General features: G+C 50.1%; 1 protein-coding gene across 1 annotated transcript in view; it reads left to right on the top strand.

Moving 5' to 3' along the window:
• The first annotated feature begins 750 nt into the window (after nt 1–750).
• rasgrp4 (RAS guanyl releasing protein 4) overlaps nt 751–21,273 on the top strand; it is a 127,953-nt gene continuing 107,430 nt past the window's right edge. Inside the window, exon 1 of the mRNA XM_055663824.1 lies at nt 751–894. Within this exon, the coding sequence (XP_055519799.1) occupies nt 800–894 (95 nt within the window). The 5' untranslated portion in view covers nt 751–799. The remainder of the gene's footprint in view (nt 895–21,273) is intronic.

Raw genomic sequence — 21,273 nt, 5'->3', positions numbered from 1 at the left:
TTGGGTGATAGTTCGGGGGAGGGGAGAGGTTGGGGGGAGGTGAGGGTTGGTGGGGGGAAGGGGTTAGGGGGGGGGATAGTGGAGTGGAGGGGGGGGATGGGTTGAGTGGAAGGGGGAGTGGATAGTAGAGGAGGGAGGGGGTAGTAGAGGAGGGAAGGGTTGAGTGGAGGGGGAGGGGGATAGTAGAGGAGGGAGGGGGATAGTAGAGGGGGGAGGGGGAGGGGGATAGTGGATGGAGGGGTTGAGTGGAGGGAGGGGGGATAGTAGAGTGGGGGAAGGGGGATAGTAGAGGGGGGAAGGGGGATAGTAGAGTGGGGAGGGGTTGAGTGGAGGGGATAGTAGAGGAGGGAGGGGGGTTGAGTGGGGGGGGAAGGGGATAGTAGAGTGGGGGGGTTGAGTGGAGGGGGGAGGGGGATAGTGGAGGGGGGAGGGGAGGGAGGGGTTGAGTGGAGGGGGGAAGGGGATAGTAGTAGGGAGGGGTTGAGTGGAGGGGGGGGGAGGGGGATAGTAGAGGAGGGGGAGGGGTTGAGTGGGGGGGGGGGGAGGGGGTTAGTAGAGGAGGGAGGGGGGTTGAGTGGAGGGGGGAGGGGATAGTAGAGGAGGGAGGGGTTTTGAGGGGAGGGGGGAGGGGGTTAGTAGAGGAGGGAGGGGGATAGTAGAGGGGGATAGTAGAGGAGGGAAGGGGATAGTAGAGGGGGGAGGGGTTGAGGTGAGGGGGAGGAGTTGCGGCAGAGACACATTAGAGAAGTAGCCGAGGTTGGCATCTTGTTCGGGCAGCAGCGACAGCGAGCATAGATTAATGAGCGGGCGGCGGGCAGGGGAGACAGCGCCTCCATACTTCACCCCAGGCTGTTTCGAGGACTCGGCAAAGATGAATCGCAGAGACAGCAAGAGGTGAGTGCGGGATTCAGCAGGTTCCGGCTCCTCTCCTCTCTCTCTCTGTCTGTCTGCACCGGCTACTCGCTGTTCATGTACATCTAACTCTGCATAGACCCGCTGTTGTGTGAGTGAGATGGTGAGTGTGTGTGTGACTGTGTGTGTGTGTGAGAGGGAGATGGCGAGTGTGTGTGTGACTGTGTGTGTGTGTGAGTGAGATGGTGAGTGTGTGTGACTGTGTGTGAGAGGGAGATGGCGAGTGTGTGTGTGTGTGCGTGTGGGAGATGGTGAGTGTTTGTAGCTTACAAATGGTACAACTTTTGCAGTCAGCATTCAGAAGGCAGGATGGTAAACCACACGTACAAAATAGAGGTTTGGCGAGGTTGCATAGGCAGGAACTGCAGATACTGGTTTACACCGAAGATACACAAAATGCTGGCGTAACTCAGCGGGACGGGCAGCATCTCTGGTGAGAAGGAATGGGTGATATTTCGGGTCGAGACCCTTCTTCAGACTCGAAACGTTCTCCAGAGATGCTGCCTGTCCCGCTGAGTTACTCCAGCATTTTGTGTCTATCTTCAGTGTTTGAGAGTTTGTCAGCCACTTTGACATAACATCTTCTCATGGTGGTGCAGCGGTAGAGTTGCTGCCTCACAGCACCGGAGACCCGGGTTCGATCCCGACCACGGGTGCTGTCTGTACGGAGTTTGCACGTTCTCCCCGTGACCTGCGTGGGTTTTCCCCGAGATCTTCTGTTTCCTCCCACACTCCAAAGACGTACAGGTTTGTAGGTTAATTGGCTTGGTATAAATGTAAATTGTCCCTAGTGTGTGTCGGATAGTGTTAGTGTGCGGGGATCGCTGGTCGGTGTGGACTCGGTGGGCCGAAGGGCCTGTTTCCGCGCTGTATCTCTAAACTCTGCTGTAACGCCGTGCTACACTGTGACAACTCATCAGGACACAACTCCTCCCCACAGCACCCACTTCCTCCTCTCACACCCGAAGCTCTCTCTGGTCGTTAGAGGGCACAGGCTAGAGAGCTTATCTTTAAAGGGATACTTGCAGTCTTGGATGGAGCTGTTCACAAACCAAGCTGTTATGTATCCCGATCAAATGCTTTCTCCAGGGGATGGTGACGCTCTCTCTCCCTCTCTCTCTCTCCCCACGGTGTATATAATAGGGAGTGATTTTACCAACACTGGCTGTGCAGGTGACAGGGACTTGTGGCTGCAGGCTGTGTTTGCACCAGCTGCATGTTCCCAATGCTGACCTTGTGTGTGTGTGTGTGTGTGTGTGTGTGTGTTTGTGTGTGACACTAAGTATTACAGCAACGTGTCTGTAAGGAGCCTGGTTCTACACCCAATATAACATGAGAGGCTATCTAAAGGATAGATTCCGATTCAAACTTATTGTCATTATACAGTGTACAAGTACAGAGACAACGAAATACAGTTCGCATCTCACCCAGAAGTGTGAACACAGAATAATGGAACAGTAAAATATATATATATGTGTTTATACAGTAGCAGGGGGGAGATCAGTCACTGAGGGAAGGAGTGTCTGGGAGGGGTTGACTGGCAGTCACCAAGGTCCGGCAACGGAGAGACCTGTAGCGCCTCCCGGATGGTAGGAGGGTAAACAGTCCATGGTTGGGGTGAGAGCAGTCCTTGACGATGCTGAGCGCCCTCCGCAGACAACGCTTGTTCTGGACAGACTCAATGGAGGGGAGCGAGGAACCGGTGATGCGTTGGGCAGTTTCCACCACCCTCTGCAGTGCTTTCCAGTCGGAGACAGAGCAGTTGCCATACCATACTGTGATACAGTTGGTAAGGATGCTCTTGATGGTGCAGCGGTAGAAGTTCACCAGAGTCTGAGGAGACAGATGGACCTTCTTCAGTCTCCTCAGGAAGAAGAGACGCTGGTGAGCCTTCTTGATCAGAGTTGAGGTATTGTGGGTCCAAGAGAGGTCATCGGAGATGTTGACCCCCAGGAACCTGAAGCTGGAAACGCGTTCCACCTCCGTCCCATTAATATGGATGGGGGTGTGCGTGCCACCCCTGGACCTTCTGTAGTCCACAATGAGCTCCTTGGTCTTCTTGGAGTTAAGGGCCAGGTTGTTGTCAGCGCACCATGTTGCTAGGAGCTGGGCCTCTTCCCTATAGGCGACTCACTAGGTTCATCTCTGGGAAGGATAATGTCCCATGAAGAGGGGCTGGAGAGTTTTTATAAGAAACATAGAAAGTAGGTGAAGGAGTAGGCCATTCGGCCCTTCGAGCCAGCACTGCCAGTGACCACCCAAGAAAGATGTTATCAACCTGGAATGGGCGCAAGGAAGATTTTCGAGATGTTGCCAGGACTCGAGGGTCTGAGCTATAGGGAGAGGTTGAGCAGGCTGGGACTATTCCTTGGAGCGCAGGAGGATGAGGGGTGATATTATAGAGGTGTATGAAATAATGAGAGGATAGCTAGTTTTGTATAAATAGTTATACTTAAGAGGGAGTTAGATGTGGCCCTTGTGGCTAAAGGGGTCAGGGGGTAGGGAGAGGTACAGGATACTGAGTTGGATGATCAGCCAGGATCAAATTGAATGGCGGTGCCGGCTCGAAGGGCCGAATGGCCTACTCCTGCACCTATTTTCTATGTTTCTATGAATAGATCGGGTAGATGCACAATCCTTTGCCCAGAGCAGGGGAATCGAGGACCAGAAGACACAGGTTTAAGGTGAAGGGGAAAAGATTTAATAGGAATCTGAGGGGGAACATTTTCACACAAATGTTGGTAGCTGTGTGGATCGAGCTGTCCGAGGAGGTGGTTGGGGCAGGGACTATCCCAATGTTTAAGAAGCATTTAGACAGGTGCTAAACTATCAGCCTGTGTTAACTGACTATGTGTCAGTGTGATTTTGTGCTAGCCTGCTAGTGTTTAAGGCCATCACAGTTTAAATAGGAGGGAATGGATACGCCATGTTTCGAGGTACATGGGTCAAACGCAGGCAGGTGAGAATGGTGTAGTTGGGACATGTTGGCCGGTGTGGGCAAGTTGGGACTGTTTCAATGCTGTATGACTCAATGACTATATCACTCGATGACGCTGTGCTGGAGTAACTCAGCAGATCACGCATCATCTCTGGAGAACATGGGCAGGTGACGTTTGCGGTCGAGACCATTCTTCATGCTTGAAGACCAGAAGATTGAGCAGTGACCTTTCTCATGACTGGGAGAGTTACCACCAAGCGAACTTGTTGCGTAATAAGGGGCCAGTCGTTAAAACTCTGTTACGTGGTCATTTCTTGTCTCGGAGGGTGGAGAATCTCTGAAACACTCTGTCCGTGTGGCTGGTGGTGGCCAGCGGTAGAGTTGCTGCCTCAGTCGCGGGTTCGATCCCGACTATGGGTGCTGTCTGTATTGGAGTTTGTACCTTCTCCCCGTGACCTGCGTGGGTTTTCTCCAAGATCTTCGTTTTCCTCCCACACTCCAAAGACGTGCAGGTTTGTAGGTTAATTGGCTCAGTGTAAATGTAAAATGTCCTCGGTGTGTGTAGGATAGTGTAAAGGGCCTGTCCCACTTGGCGAATTTTTTTGTCGACTGTTGGTATCATTCACTGACATATCACGTCACAGAAAAAGTCGCGGCGTGATGCGCCGTGATGACAATAAACAATAGACAAATGGTGCAGGAGGAGGCCATTCGGCCCTTCGAGCCAGCACCCGCCATTCAATATGATCATGGCTGATCATCCCCAATCTCTACTCTCCCTACTTCTCTATTCTCAGGTGTTTCCCACTGAGAGTAGGGAAGATTCAAACAAGGAGACATGACATGAGAATTAAGGGACTGAAGTTTAGGGGTAACATGAGGGGGAACTTCTTTACTCAGAGAGTGGTAGCTGTGTGGAATGAGCTTCCAATGAATGGTGGAGGCAGGTTCGTTTTTATCATTTAAAAATAAATTGGATAGTTATATGGATGGGAAGGGAATGGAGGGTTATGGTCTGAGCGCAGGTATATGGGACTAGGGGAGATTATGTGTTCGGCACGGACTAGAAGGGTCGAGATGGCCTGTTTCCGTGCTGTAATTGTTATATGGTTATTATATTATATGGTTAATCAGTACCCCGTTCCTGCCTTCTCCCCATATCCCCTGACTCTGCTATTTTTAAGAGCCCTATCTAGCTCTCTCTTGAAAGCATCCAGAGAACCTGCCTCCACCGCCCTCTGAGGCAGAGAATTCCATAGACTCACCACTCTCTGTTAGAAAAGGTGTTTCCTCGTCTCCGTTCTAAATGGCTTACTCCTTATTCTTAAACTGTGTGGCCCCTGTTTCTGGACTCCCCCAACATCGGGAATGTGTTTCCTGCCTCTAGCATGTCCAAACCCTTAACAATCTTATATGTTTCAATGAGATACCCTCTAAACTCCAGAGTGTACAAGCCCAGCTGCTCCATTCTCTCAGCCTATGACAGTCCCGCCATCCCGGGAATTAACCTTGTAAATCTGTGCTGCACTCCCTCAATAGCAAGAATGTCCTTCCTCAAATTAGGGGACCAAAACTCCGCACAACGTACGCAACGTACGTAGTGACGTGCGGCGTTTCCTCAAGTGTCGCAATATTTTTTTTGTCGGCGTTAGATTTTGAAATGTTCAAAATCTTGTCAGCGACCCTGATACGTCAGTCAATGATGCCGACAGTCGCCGAAAAACTCGCCAAGTGGAACAGGCCCTTAAATGTGCAGAGATGTTGCCTGTCCTGCTCAGTTACTCTAGCATTATGTCTCTGTCCTCGGTGGTCCTGACATGCTTTGCTCTCCCAGTTCAGTTCAGTTTAGTTTATTGTCACATGTATTGAGGTACAGTGAAAAACCTTTTTGCATTATAACCAGTCAGCAGGAAGACAATACATGATTACAATTGATCCAACGCAATGTACAGATACATGATAACGAAATATCGTTTAGTGCAAGGTAAAGTCAGCAGAGTCCGATCAAGGATAGTCCACTGGCACCCTTTCAGCCTGAAACATGGCCTGGCCAATCTCTCCACAGATGCTGCCTGGCCTGCAGAGTTTTTACTTCTAGTTTAGCGATACAGCATGGAAACAGGGCCTTCGGTCAATCAAGTCTGCGCCGACCCCGTACAACGGTTCTATTCGACACACTGGGGACAATTTACAGGGCCCAGTTAACCTGGAAAGCTGTGCGTCTTTGGACTGTGGGAGGAAACTGGAGCACCCGGAGCAAACCCACTTGGTCACGGGGAGAACGTGCAAACTCCACACAGACAGCAGCTGTTGTCAGGATGGAACCCGGGTCTCTAGCACTGCACCATTGTGCCACACACTTCCTTCTTCCAGCACTCGGGATTCCAGCATCTGCGGTCCCTTGCGTTGGCCTTTAGTCTTGGCACGGTGCCAATTTTGGGTCAACAATGTCACTGGGATTTACCAAGGGCGGTGCGATGCATGGGGGAGTAACCATCGATGTTTGAGGGCAGGTAAGGTGATTACCAAGAATTAGCACCGGGGTCAAAGTGAGTGAGCCTGGGGCAGGCTCTCACTTTCACTTCAGTGCTGTGTCACAGCAAGGAAAGGGTTAAAGTGTCTCTCCATCACACACTGTGTAGCTCCTGAACCGACCGTTTCATAAGGTCTTGAGTGATGGGAGCGGAATTAGGCCATTCGACCCGTCAAGTCTACTCTGCCATTCAATCGTGGCTGATCCCGACTGCGGGGGCTGTCTGTACAGAGTTTGTACGTTCTCCCCATGACCTGTGTGGGTTTTCTTCGAGAACTTCAGTTTCCTCCCACACTACGAAGATGTGCAGGTTTGTAGGCTAACTGGCTTGGTATAAATGTAAATTGTCCCCAGTGTGTGTAGGATAGTGTTAGTGTGTGGGGATCGCTGGTCGGTGGGCCGAGGGGCCTGTTTCTGCGCTGTGTCTCTAAGCCAAATGTTCCCAACCTGGGGTAAATTTCACCTACCCTGGGGGTAAATTTGTAGATTCTGGATTTGTACATATTTTTTCTCATTGACTGATTGTGTTTGGTTCTGGTATGTGTACGGTATCTGTTCATCATTAGTTCATAAATAAGTGAAGGAACATTGTTATGTGCTATTAAAGTTGTGTGGGGGGGGGGGGGCGGGAACGAGACGAAACAGGTTAGGAACCCCTGCTCTAGGCTATAGTTTAAATAAAAAATGTATAAGGTGTGACTAGTAGGTTTTCAGATGATACTAAAATAGGTAGTATTTAGTGTTATCTGAAGAAGGGCCTCGACCCGAAACGTCACCCATTCCTTCTCTCCAGAGATGCTGCCTGTCCCGCTGAGTTACTCCAGCACTTTGTGTCTGTCTTGGCTAATATTATCGATAGTGAAGATGGTTATCATAAAATGACATGTGGCTCTTGGTCAGCTGGGCAAGTGGTGCTGTGGAATGGAGTTTAACTAAGAGGTGTTGCATATTGGAAAGTCAAAGCCAGGACAGGACTTTCACAGTGAACATTAGGCCCTGTGGTGTCTTGTAGAGCACAGGTTCAGATTTATTATCGGCACGTACCAAGGTACAGCGAAAAGCGTTGCTTTGCATGTTATCCAAAACCGATCAGATGTACTGTACTGAGATATTATCAGGTCAAACCAGACGACAACAGCTAGAGCAAAGGGGAAGATACAGAGTGCAGAATATAGGTCTCGGCATTGTTGTGCATCAGTTCCAGAGACAAAGTCCAAGTGTCTTAAAGGACGAGTCCCCCCTCCCCCCCCCCCCCCCCCCCCCCCCCCCCCCCCCCCCCCCCCCCCCCCCCCCCCCCCCCCTACCCCCCCCCTCCCTCTTCTTCCCTTTCCCATCAGGCAAAAGATACAGACGTGTGAAAACTCACACCTCCAGATGTCAGTTTGAAGAAGGGTTTCGGCCAGAAACGTTGCCTATTTCCTTCACTCCATAGATGCTGCCTCACCTGCTGAGTTTCTCCAGCATTTTTGTCTACCTCCAGATTCAGGGAACAGTTTCTTCCCAGCTGTTATCAGGCAACTGAACCATCCTACCACAACCAGAGAGCGGTCCTGACCTCCCATCTACCTCATTGGTGACCCTCGGACTATCCTTGATCGGACTTTGCTGGCTTTACCTTGCACTAAACGTTATTCCCTGATCATGTATCTGTACACTGTGGACGGCTCGATTGTAATCATGTATTGTCTTTCCGCTGACTGGTTAGCACGCAACAAAGGCTTTTCACTGTACCTCGGTACAAGTGACCAAAGCATGGATGGGAATCTTGGTGGGCATGGATGAGATGGGCCGAAGGGCCTGTTTACGTGCTGCATGGCTCTCTGACTGGTTTTCTCACATCACTGCCAAATGTCCCAGGCACAATGCTTGGCCCGTGGAGAACCTTTGGTGGTGCAGCGGTAGAGTTGCTGGCTTACAGCGCCAGGGACCCGGGTTCGATCCCAGCTACGGGTGCTGTCTGTGCGGAGTTTGTACATTCTCCACTTGACCCGCGTTGGTTTTCTCCAAGATCTACAATTTCCTCCCACTCTCAAAAGATGTACAGGTTTGTCGATTAATTGACATGGTTTAAATGTAAATTGTCCCCAGTGTGTGTGTAGGATAGTGCAGGAAGGAAGTGCAGATGCTGGTTTAAACTGAAGATAGACATAATATGCTGGAGTAACTCAGCAGGACGGGCAGCATCTCTGGAGAGAAGGAATGGGTGACAATCCTTCATCGGACTCAAGTGATTCAGGATAGTGTTAGTGTGTGGGATCGCTGGTCAGCATGGACTCGGTGGGCCGAAGGGCCTGTTTCTGTGCTGTATTTCTAAACTAAGCCTTCATGTGGTGGTTCTGGGAGGGACTGGGAGGAGGAGGGGGGGGGGGTGGAATGGGAGCCTGTTCCCCACAGATAGGCCAAGAATCCACAGCCATGGATCAGATAAGGTCCCACTTTCTGTTTATCTTGCTGCTGAGCCCTTGGCAGCAGGGTTCCACCCAGTCTCGTGCTTCTTCTTCAATGCCAGGGATAAAGTAGGGCACAGTTTTAGTGCTGCCTTCCTGCACGCTGTCTGGAGTTCTTTAACTTGGGCGCTATCTGTTATTTGGCAGGATGGCAGGGTGGTAACACAGAGGGAGGAGGGCATTCCCCAGAGAAGCCACAGTGCCAGCAATTTCCCATCCTCAGCCCCTACTCAGTATCATTTCAAGTGGGCGCCATAAGGGCCTGTCCCACTTTCACGACCTAATTCACGACCTTTTTTACTCGTGGACATTTTTCATCATGTTGTAAAAACGCCCCGACCTACTTGATGCCACGAGTACCTACGACCAGCATCACGGCCCGCTACGACCTCGTGACGACCATGCTGCGAGTACGAGTCAAGGGCAAACTCGGCAGAGGCCGTGAATTAGGTATGAAACTGGGACAGGCCCGTTACACACCAGCGATATTAATATTGATTTCTCTAACTTCAAGTAGCCCTCTCTCTCTCTCTCCGTCCCCTCCCCCACCCAAGTCGCAGTGTATCAGCTTCAAAGTCGGCTTGTTCAGTCTCATTGTCTGTAACCCATTTTCACCTAGAACACGGCTAACAATGGCCTGTCTCCTTTATCATCATTACTTTTTTTTTGCATATCTTTCATTTGTTCCAACTTAAGAAACAACTGCAGACGCTGGAATAATCGAAGGTGGACAAAAATGCTGGAGAAACTCAGCGGGTGAGGCAGCATCTATGGAGCGAAGGAAATGGGTGTCGTTTCGGGTCGAGACCCTTCTTCGAAGGAATAGGTGACGTTTCGGGACGAGAAACGTGAATAGGTGACGTCACCTATTCCTTTACTCCATAGATGCTGCCTCACCCGCTGAGTTACTCCAGCATTTTGTGTCTGCCTTTTATTTCAACTTAGTTTAGTTTAGAGATCCAGCACGGAAACAGGCCCTTCAGCCCACTGTGGCCACGCCGACCATCGATCACCCGTTCTAATTTATCCCACATAAGATTAAGGTGAGAGGGGGAAAGATTTAATAGGAACTTGAAGGACAAGTTTTTACACAAAGGGTAATGGGTGCATGGAACTGGCTGCCAGAGGAGGTAGTTGAGGCAGGGACTATCGCAAAGTTTTAGAGACATTTGGACAGGTACATGGATAGGACAGGTTTTGAGGCAGAGGGGCCAAACGGCGGCAGGTGGGACTAGTGTAGCTGGGACATATTGATCGGTATAGAGAAGTTGGGCCGAAGGGCCTGTTTCCACACTGTATCACTCACGTTATGTGCGAGGAACCCTGGAGCACCCGGCCCAAACCCACGTGGTTATAGGGGGAACGTGCAAACTCCACACAAACAGCACCCGAGGTGAGGATCAAACTCTGAGGATCTGGCGCTGAGAAGCAGCAGCTCTACCCGCTGCGCGACTGTGCCGCCAAAAGGTTTCAGGGCAGAAAATAAGCAAGGAAATGGTAAGGGCGGGGGGGGGGGGGGGGGGGGGAGAGGGTCTGGTGTGAGGGACACTGGCCCGAGACATGGGGGTGGTCCAGAATGGAACGGTGCTCTGGACTTGGTTAGGGTCATTTGCCCTGGGTGGGATGGTGGGGTGGGGGATTGGGGTCAATAGACAATAGACAATAGGTGCAGGAGGAGGCCATTCAGCCCTTCGAGCCAGCACCGCCATTCAATGTGATCATGGCTGATCATCCACAATCAGTACCCCGTTCCTGCCTTTTCCCCATATCCCCTGACTCTGCTCTTTTTAAGAGCCCTATCTAGCTCTCTCCTGAAAGTATCCAGAGAACCTGTCTCCACCGCCCTCTCAGGCAGAGAATTCCACAGACTCACCACTCTCTGTGAGAAAAAGTGTTTCTTCGTCTCCGTTCTAAATGGCTTACTCATTCTTAAACTGTGTGGCCCCTGGTTCTGGACTCCCCCAACATCGGGAACATGTTTCCTGCCTCTAGCGTGTCCAAGCCCTTAACAATCTTACATGTTTCAATGAGATACCCTCTCATCCTTCTAAACTCCAGAGTGTACGAGCCCAGCTGCTCCATTCTCTCAGCATATGACAGTCCCGCCATCCCGGGAATTAACCTTGTGAACCTACGCTGCACTCCCTCAATAGCAAGAATGTCCTTCCTCAAAATAGGGGACCAAAACTGCACACAATAGTCCAGGTGTGGTCTGTCTGGCGTGGGTAGCTGGCTGGGTAGCTGGGGAGGGATGCTGCTGTTGCCTGGGTTAGCATTGTTTGCCCATGGTGGGATGGGCTTGGTGTGGGTTCTTTGTCCCAGGGTGGGTCAATCATTGTGATCAAGGCTGATCGTCCCCTATCAATAACCAGTGCCTGCCTTCTCCCCATATCCCTTGACTCCACTAGCCCCTAGAGCTATATCTAACTCTCTCTTAAATCCATCCAATGACTTGGCCTCCACTGCCCTCTGTGGCAGGGAATTCCATAAATTCACAACTCTGGATGAAAAAGTTTTTTCTCACCTCAGTCTTAAATAACCTCCCCTTTATTCTAAGACTGTGGCCCCCAAGTTCTGGACTCGCCCAACACTGGGAACATCTTTCCTGCATCTAGCTTGTCCAGTCCTTTTATAATTTTATATGTTTCTATAAGATAACCCCTCATCCTTCTAAACTCCAGTGAATACAAGCCTAGTCTTTTCAATCTTTCCTCATATGACAGTCCCGCCATCCCAGGGATCAATCTCGTGAACCTACGCTGCACTGCCTCAATCACAAAGATGTCCTTCCTCAAATTAGGAGACCAAAACTGTCCACAATACTCCAGATGTGGTCTCACCAGAGCCCTATACAGCTGCAGAAGGACCTCTTTACTCCTATACTGAAATCCTCTTGTTATGAGTTGGGTGTGTGTTGAGGTTAGTGTGCACTGAATTGTGAGTGTCCTAGTGTACTGAGTGTGTGCACTGTGTGAGTTGAGTGTGCCCCAGTGTGGTGTGTGCATACAGTGGAGCAGGCACTAATAGTGTGAGCTAACACAGGCCAGTTCTCGACCTTTGCTTGTGAAAATGCTGGTATTTAGAGCGGCTGAGACTCTAGTTCCTTCCTGCTTATCTTGCTGTGATCGCTGCTGCCACAGTTTCATTATTGATTGCACCAGCGCGCCCCAGATACCGAGGCAATGTGCGGTCTCTCGTTTCATGTCAGCTCAGGACCTCTGGCTGCGGCCTCCACCATTGGATATCAGTCGTGTTGGTGTGTGTGGGTGTGTGTGTGTGTGCGCGCGCAGGAAGGAACTGCAGATGCTGGTTTAAACCGACTATAGACACAAAAGGCTGGAGTAACTCAGCGGGACAAGCAGCATCTCTGGAGAGATGGAATGGGTGACGTTTCGGGTCGAGTCCCTTTTCAGATTAGTGAGGTGTCTACCCGAAAGGTCACCCATTCCTTCTTGCCAGAGATGTCTTTTATCTACCAATGTCACTTTTATATTTTTTTACCTTAACTTAATCCTTGTAGTATTATTGCTGAGGTGACCCTTGTCTTGTCAAACACATTTCATTGTACGGTTGACCCTGTGTCAATAGACAATACACAATCGGTGCAGGAGTAGGCCATTTGGCCCTTCGAGCTAGCACCGCCATTCAATGTGATCATGGCTGATCATCCCCAATCAGTACCCCGTTCCTGCATTCTCCCCATATCGCCTGATTCCGCCATCTTTAAGAGCCCTATCTAGCTCTCTTGGAAGTATCCAGAGAACTGTGAGACTGGTTAAAGGATGAGAGTGCAGGAAGCATACAAGGGGGGAGGGGAGGGGGAGTGGAGGGGGACGTCGGTAGAAGTTACTTAAAGTTAACGGCCTGTCCCACGTGGCCGTCATTTGCGACTCATTTACGCGTTATATGTAAATTAGGTGAAGCATGGGTTGCGCATGGTGTGTCGTGGAATCGTATGCGGTGGCACGCGGTATCGAGCGGGGCTCCAGGATTTAGTACAGGAACGAATCCTCGTGCGCCACCTGCATGATGTATCACGTACGCACACGCTGACGCATTGGGTATGCACGCTGACATCCCGACGTATCGCGTGGTGACGCATGGTTACGTCCCCGTGCGTCAACGTCCTTGCATCGACATCCTGCCGTGCGCCGCGGGATATCCTAATGACATCACGCGCACCAGACGGCTGTGCTGACACGTGATTTGCGCACTAAGTCGCACATCACGACGCGTCGACCTATTTTACATATGACACGGCGCAAATGATGGCCAAGTGGGACAGGCCCTTTAGAGAATTCAACGTTAGACACTGCTGGGTTGCTAGCTGCCCATGATAAATATGTGGTGGTGTTCCGATGAGAAATGTGAGGGGTATGGGTGGGTGAGGTCGGATGGAGAAGGAGAAACGTTAGCTCCCAGTGGCACATGGAACTACAGATCCTGGTTTACAAAACCAGACGAGTGGGTGGCACGGTGGCACAGCGGTAGAGTTGCTGCCTTAACGTGCTTGCAGCACCAGTGACCCGGGTTCGATCCTGACTACGGTTGCTGTCTGTACGGAGTTTGTACATTCTCCCCGTGATCTGTCTGGGTGGGATTTCTCCGAGATTTTTGGTTTCCTCCCACACTGCTGAGTTCTGAGGTAACAAAGTTGCCCGGAGTTATGGGGAGAAGGCAGGAGAATGGGGTTGAGAGGGAAAGATAGATCAGCCATGATTGAATGGCGGAGTAGACTTGATGGGCCGAATGGCCTAATTCTACTCCAATTGTTATGACCTTGTGACTTGTGCAGCTGTATCATGTTGTGACACCTTGCGTCCCTCAATGTCCGTTGTGACTTAAACCTAGAGCCTTGTTCAACCCCAACCGCCACACAGTAAAGTCCAAAATACTGTTTGCCTTCCTGAGCACCAGCAGTATTTGCATGTCTCCTCTCTGTTCAGTGCAGTTTATTGTCACGTGTACCATGGTGAAGTGACGAGCTATTGTTGCGGGCTAACCAGTCAGCAGAAAGACAATACACGATTACAATCGATCCATTTATAGTTTATAGACACATGAGAAGGGAATATCGTTTAGTGCAAGGTAAAGCCAGCAAAGTTCAATCAAAGATATTCTGAGGGTCACCAATGAGGTAGATAGTAGGTCAGCATTGCTCTCTGGTTGTGGTTGGATGATTCAGTTGCCTGATAACAGCTGGGAAGAAACTGACCCCAAATCTGTTTTCACACTTCTGTATCTTTTGCCAGCTATTAATCATCCGTTCACACCGGTTCATGAGTCATAGGCGCATTCAAGAATCTATCTCTGTCTTTAAAATATCCACTGACTTGGCCTCCACAGCCTTCAGTGGCAAATAATTCAACAGATTCACCACCCACTGACTAAAGAATTTCCTCCTCATCTCCTTGCAAAAGGAACGTCCTTTAATTCTGAAGTGTGGAACCACAGCGAGTGTTCTAGAACAGAGAGATCTGGGAGTGCAGGAGCGGGGTTCCTGAAAGTGGGGTCAGGTGGACAGGGTGGCAAAGGTGGCATTTGGCATGCTTGCCTTCATTCGGAAGGGTATTAAGTACAAAGGTTGGCACATCATGATGCATGGGTACAAGTTGTTGGTGAGACCACTCTTTCAGTATTGTGTGCAGTTCTGACCACCCAGAGTTTTAGACTTTTGCTTTAGATTGGAGGCACGGTGGCGCAGCGGTAGAGTTGCTGCCTCACAGTGCCAGAGACCAGGGTTCGATCCTGACTACGGGTGCTGTCTGTACGGGGTTTGTACGTTCTCCCTGTGACCGCGTGGGTTTTCTCCGGGATCCCCGGTTTCCTCCCATATTCCAAAGACATACAGATTTGTAGGTTAATTGGCTTGGTATAAGTGTAAATTGTCCCGTGTGTGTGTGTGGGGATCGCTGGCACAGACTCGATGGGTTGAAGGGCCTGTTTCCGTGCTGTATCTCTAAACTAAACATACAGGGCAGAAACAGGCATTTTTGCCCACAGACCATACCGACCACTGTTTTCCCCCCCCCCCCCCCCCCCCTTTTTCCCCCCCCCCCCCTCCCCCCCCCCCCCCCCCCCCCACCCACACACACCCGCACCCCCCCCCCCATCTAATACTATCCCACGCACACTATCCTACACACAAAGGACAATTTACCAACTTCTGAAGACAATTAACCCAGAAATCTGTTCATCTTTGGAGTGTGGGAGGAAACCGGAGCACCCGGAGAAAACTCATGCAGGTCACGGGGAGAACATGCAAACTCCGTACAGACAGCACCCGTAGTCAGGATTGAACTCTGGTCTCTGGCGCTGTGAGGCAGCAACTCTACCGCTGCACCACCCCAGCTGCAGGAAGGGTGTCTATGATGGAAAGGGTGCAGAAGAGATTCACCAGGACTTGCGGGCTTGAGTTATAGGGAGAAGTTGGATAATGGTGATACGCCATGGAAGCAGGCCCTCCAGCCCAACCTGCCCACACTGACCAACAGGACCCATCACTGAGGAACGGTTTCGGCCCGAAACGTTGCCTATTTCCTTCCCTCCATAGTTGCTGCTGCACCCGCTGAGTTTCTCCAACACTTTTGTCTACTCTAGGTCCCATCTACACTAGTCCCACCTGCCTGCATTTGGCCCATATCCCTCTAAACCTGTGCTATCCATGTACCTATCTAAATGTTTCCTAATCGCTATCTTTAAGAGCCCTATCCAGTTCTCTCTTGGAAGTATCCAGAGAACCGGCCACAACCGCCCTCTGAGGCAGAGAATTCCACACACTCACCGCTCTCTGTGAAAAAAGTGTTTCCTTGTCTCCGTTCTAAACGGCTTACTCCTTATTCTTAAACTGTGGCCCCTGGTTCTGGATTCCCCCAACATCGGGAATATGTTTCCTGCCTCTAGCGTGTCCAAGCCCTTAACAATCTTATATGCTTCAATAAAATCCCCTCTCATCCTTCTAAACTCCAGAGTGTACAAGCCCAGCTGCTCCATTCTCTCAGCATATGACAGTCCCGCCATCCCGGGAATTAACCTTGTAAACCTACGCTGCACTCCCTCAATAGCAAGAATGTCCTTCCTTAAATTAGGGGACCAAAACAGCACACAATACTCCAGGTGTGGTCTCTCTAGGGCTCTGTACAACTGCAGAAGGACCGCTTTGCTCCTATACTGGGCTCCTCTTGCTATTAAGGCCAACTTGCCATTCGCTTTCTTCACTGCCTTCTGTACCTGCATGCTTACTTTCATAGACTGATGAACAAGGACCCCTAGATCCCTTTTCCCAACTTGACACCATTTAGATAGTAATCTACCTTCCTGTTTTTGCCACCAAAGTGGGTAACCTCATATTTATCCGCATTAAACGTCATCTGCCATGCATCTGCCCAACCTGTCCAAGTCACCCTGCATTCTCATAGCATCCTCCTCACAGTTCACACTGCCACCCAGCTTTGTGTCATCTGCAAATTTGCTAATGTTACTTTGAATCCAAATACAATAGTAGCATCTTTATCTACAATGCGCTCTTCCCCCCCCACCCCTGGCGGCGACCAGCGTTGACGGAAGACCTCCAGAGTCCCCGTGGACACTGTGTTCCCCCTCCAGGGACACGCGGGCACGGACGTAGGCCCGGTAGAGGGGCAGGCAGCCGACTCTCGTGTGACCATTGACCGCCAGCTGCCTGGACCCATGGATGGTCCACCTCTCTCTCTCATGTTGTAGGAATTGTACAGGGGCATAAGTTGCTGCTTTGTGCATGACCCTGCATCTCCATCCCCATCACCTGTCCAGGTGTAGCTCAACCATGGACCTACCTGGCACAAAGACATACACAGTGGACACATCACCAGATGTCCATTGAAACAGTCTTGAAGATCAGAAGCACTTGAGTGGCACGGTGGCGCAGCGGTAGATTTGCTGCCTCACAGCGCCAGAGACCCGGGTTCGATCCCGACTATGGGTGCTGTCTGTACGGAGTTTGCACGTTCTCCCCGTGACCTGCGTGGATTTTCTCCAAGATTTCGGTTTCCTCCCACACTCCAAAGACGTGCAGGTTTCTCGGTTAGTTGGCTTGGTATTAGTGTAAATTGCCCCTAGGGTGTGCAGGGTAGTGTTAAGGGTCTGTCCCACTTTCACAACCTAATTCACGACCTCTGCCGAATTTGCCCTTGACTCCTACTCGCAGCATGGTCGTCACGAGGTCATAGGAAGGTCACAGGTAGGTTGTGATGGGGGTTGGACAGGCTAGATGCAGGAAGATTGTTCCCGATGTTGGGGAAGCCCAGAACAAGGTGTCACAGTTTAAGGATAAGGGGGAAATCTTTTAGGACCGAGATGAGGAAAACATTTTTCACACAGAGAGTAGTGAATCTGTGGAACTCTCTGCCACAGAAGGTAGTTGAGGCCCGTTCATTGGCTATATTTAAGAGGGAGTTAGATGTGGCCCTTGTGGCTAAAGGGATCAGGGGGTATGGAGAGAAGGCAGGTACAGGATACTGAGTTGGATGATCAGCCATGATCATATTGAATGGCGGTACAGGCTCGAAGGGCCGAATGGCCTACTCCTGCACCTATTTTCTATGTCTATGTTTCTATGTAATGCTGGTCGTAGGTACTCGTGGCATCAAGTAGGTCGGGGCGTTTTTCTAGCCTGATGGAAAAATGTCCACGAGTAAAGATGTCGTGAATTAGGTTGTGAAAGAGGGACAGGCCCTTTAATGTGCGGGGATCGCTGGTCGGCATGGTCTCGGTGGGCCGAAGGGCCTGTTTCCACGCTGTATCTCTAAACTTTCAGCCTCGCTGAGAATTTGATTAAAATGGTTGCAAAGTGGCTTTGCCGAGAAAACTGAGTGTAAACAGATTTTGTGCAGAGATTGTGGGTTAGATTTTAGAAAAAAAAAAACACTTCACGGCCTCTACTCACTGACTTCCACGAGCAAAACCAATTTAGTATCTGGCTTGCCGTCTGACTGTAGGTTCCAAGAAATGTAATCTTTTGGGCAGCTACTGTGCAGAATCTAGTCAAATGCTTTTCTAAAGGACATGACGACACCATCTATTACCCCAACACCCTCCACAATCTAATTCATGACCTTCTCAAAATATTCAACAAAAGTTGTGGGGCAGGACCTCTCTCACACACTAAGATAGACACAAAAAGCTGGAGTCACTCAGCGGGACAGGCAGCATCTCTGGAGAGAAGGAATGGGCGACTTTTCGGGTCGAGACCCTCCTTCAGAAGCTTCAGAGTTTAAAGTTGTGAGTCGAGACCCAAAACGTCACCCATTCCTTCTCTCCAGAGATGCTGCCCGTCCTGCTGAGTTACTCCTGCTTTTTGTGTCTATCTTCGGTGTAAACCAGCATCTGCAGTTCCCTCTAACACATACTCTCTCGCACTAAACTGTGCCGACTATCCCTGATGAGTCCATTGTGGCGGCCTGCATCACACTGCCACTTGGTGGTGCCGGCAGAAACCATAGTGTAGTTTGAGAAGATGTTGGATGGGCACATGGATTTACAGGCACTGGAGCGATGGTGAGATCAGATCAGCTTGGCATCAAGTCTGGCACAAACAATGTGGGCCGAAGGGCCTGTTTCTGTGCTGTACTGTTCTATGGCCTATGAAAGAGTTGGGCTGAAGGGCCTGTTTCCACTGCTCTATGACTCTTATCCAGGGAACCACTAAACTCTATCTGGATGCCCTTTAAAAGACCCCGTGTTTTACGGTAGAGTTGCTACCTCACAGCCCCAGAGACCCTGACTACAGATGCTGTCTGTACGGAGTTTATACGTTCTCCCCGTGACCTGTGAGTTTTCTCCGGATTCCTCCCACACTCCAAACACGTGCAGTTTTGTAGGTTAATTGGCTTGGTATAAATGTAAGTTGTCCCTAGTGTGAATTGAATTGAAGGGCCTGTTTCCATGCTATATCTCTAAACTAAACTAACCTATAACATATAACAACCATTTAACAATTACATCACGGAAACAGGCCATCTCGGCCCTACAAGTCCGTGCCGAACAACTTTTTTTCCCTTAGTCCCACCTGCCTGCACTCATACCATAACCCTCAATTCCCTTCTCATCCATATGCCTATCCAATTTATTTTTAAATGATACCAACGAACCTGCCTCCACCACTTCCACTGGAAGCTCATTCCACACCGCTACCACTCTCTGAGTAAAGAAGTTCCCCCTCATGTTACCCCTAAACTTCTGTCCCTTAATTCTGAAGTCATGCCCTCTTGTTTGAATCTTCCCTATTCTCAAAGGGAAAAGCTTGTCCACATCAACTCTGTCTATCCCTCTCATCATTTTAAAGACCTCTATCAAGTCCCCCCCTTAACCTTCTGCGCTCCAGAGAATAAAGACCTAACTTATTCAAACTATCTCTGTAACTTAGTTGTTGAAACCCAGGCAACATTCTAGTAAATCTCCTCTGTACTCTCTCTATTTTGTTGACTAACCTGGCCCTACCAGTTGTTCTTTAACTTGCGTGACAGGGTCTCCATGTTCCCCTCAGACCCACCAATTGCTGCAACCCATTGCTCTGCCCCCACTCTCACCCTGCCACCTCCCACCCCCCCCACACTCCCACCTTTCCGCATTCCCACCCCCAAGCCCCCCACCCCCAAACCACACCAGCTTAAAACTGTCTGTGAAGGAGAATTCATTCCAGGAGGAATGGGATTGATGGAATTGTCGTGCAGGGTCTTGATGGGCCAAACGACCTCCGCCCTCTGTCTCAGTCAGTTCGAGGGAAGTTTCTTCCAAGATGGCGCCCACCCCAGGCTGGCTAATGGCGAGCTGGCAGATCCCTTCTTACAATCGCTTCACGCTCTTAACTCTCAGCTCCTACAGAAACATTACTTGTACCCTGTAAATGGCTCGATTGGAAACATGTATTGTCCTTCCGCTGACTGGATAGCACACAACAGCTTTTCACTGTACCTCGGTACACCTGACAAACTAAAATGTAACTAAAATTAAGAGATTGGACAGGATAGATGCAGGAAAAATGTTCCCGATGTTGGGCGAGTCCAAAACCAGGGGTCACACAGTTTAAGAATAAGGGGTCGGCCATTTAGGACTGAGATGAGGAAACACTTTTTCATCCAGAAAGTTGTGAATCTGTGGAATTCTCTGCCACAGAAGGCAGTGGAGGCCAATTCACTGGATGTATTCAAGCGATATAGCTCTTCGGGCTAACGGAATTAAGGGATATGGGGAGAAAGCAAGAGCAGGGTACTGATTCTGGATGATCAGCCATGATCATATTGAATGGTAGTGCTGCCTCGAAGGGCCGAATGGCCCACTCCTGCACCTGTTTTCTGTTGCTATGTTTCAATGTTTAACTGTAGCTCCACTGGCTCACAAAGAGCTGGAGTAACTCAGCATCTTTCAGCATGTTCAGCATCTTTCCAGAGATGCTGCCTGACCCGCTGAGTTACTCCAGCTTTTTGTGTCTATCTTTGATTTAAACCACCATCTGCAGGTCTTTCCTGCACATCTACACTGGCCCATTGTGCAGCAGGTAGTGCTGCTGCCTCACAGCGCCAGAGACTCTGGTTCAATCCTGACTTGTGGTGCAGTCCGTGTGGAGTTTGCACCTTCTCCCCGTGACTGCATGGGTCTTCTCCGGGTGCTCCGGTTTTTATTAGGTGGGTGACAATAGACAATAGGTGCAGGAGTAGGCCATTTGGCCCTTCGAGCCAGCACCGCCATTCAATGTGACCATGGCTGATCATCCACAATCAGTACCCCGTTCCTGCCTTCTCCCCATATCCTCTGACTCCGCTATTTTTAAGAGCCCTATCTAGCTCTCTCTTGAAAGCATCCAGAGAACCGGCCTCCACCACCATCTGAGGCAGAGAATTCCACAGACTCACAACTCTCTGTGAGAAAAAGTGTTTCCTCGTCTCCGTTCTAAACGGCTTACCCCTTATTCTTAAACTGTGGCCCCTGGTTCTGGTCTCCCCCCAACATCGGGAACATGTTTCCTGCCTCTAGCGTGTCCCTGGGGCCAGTTGATGAGAATGTCGGGAGCAGGAAATGGGACGAGTGCTGGATCGGTATGTATCGGTGCTTGAAGGACATTCTTGTCATAGAGGGAGTACAGAGAAGGTTCACCAGACTGATTCCAGGGATGGCAGGACTTTCATATGAAGAAAGACTGGATAGACTCGGCTTGTACTCGCTAGAATTTAGAAGATTAAGGGGGGATCTTATAGAAACGTACAAAATTCTTAAGGGGTTGGACAGGCTAGATGCAGGAAGATTGTTCCCGATGTTGGGCAAGTCCAGAACAAGGGGTCACAGTTTAAGGATAAAGGTGAAATCCTTTAGGACCGAGATGAGAAAAACATTTTTCACACAGAGTGGTGAATCTGTGGAACTCTCTGCCACAGAAGGTAGTTGAGGCCAGTTCATTGGCTATATTTAAG

The sequence above is a fragment of the Leucoraja erinacea genome, chromosome 38, assembly GCF_028641065.1.
Source record: "Leucoraja erinacea ecotype New England chromosome 38, Leri_hhj_1, whole genome shotgun sequence".
Lineage (NCBI taxonomy): Eukaryota > Metazoa > Chordata > Chondrichthyes > Rajiformes > Rajidae > Leucoraja > Leucoraja erinaceus.
Note: the sequence above shows the minus strand (reverse complement) of the source record. Positions and strands in the feature narration are given on the sequence as shown.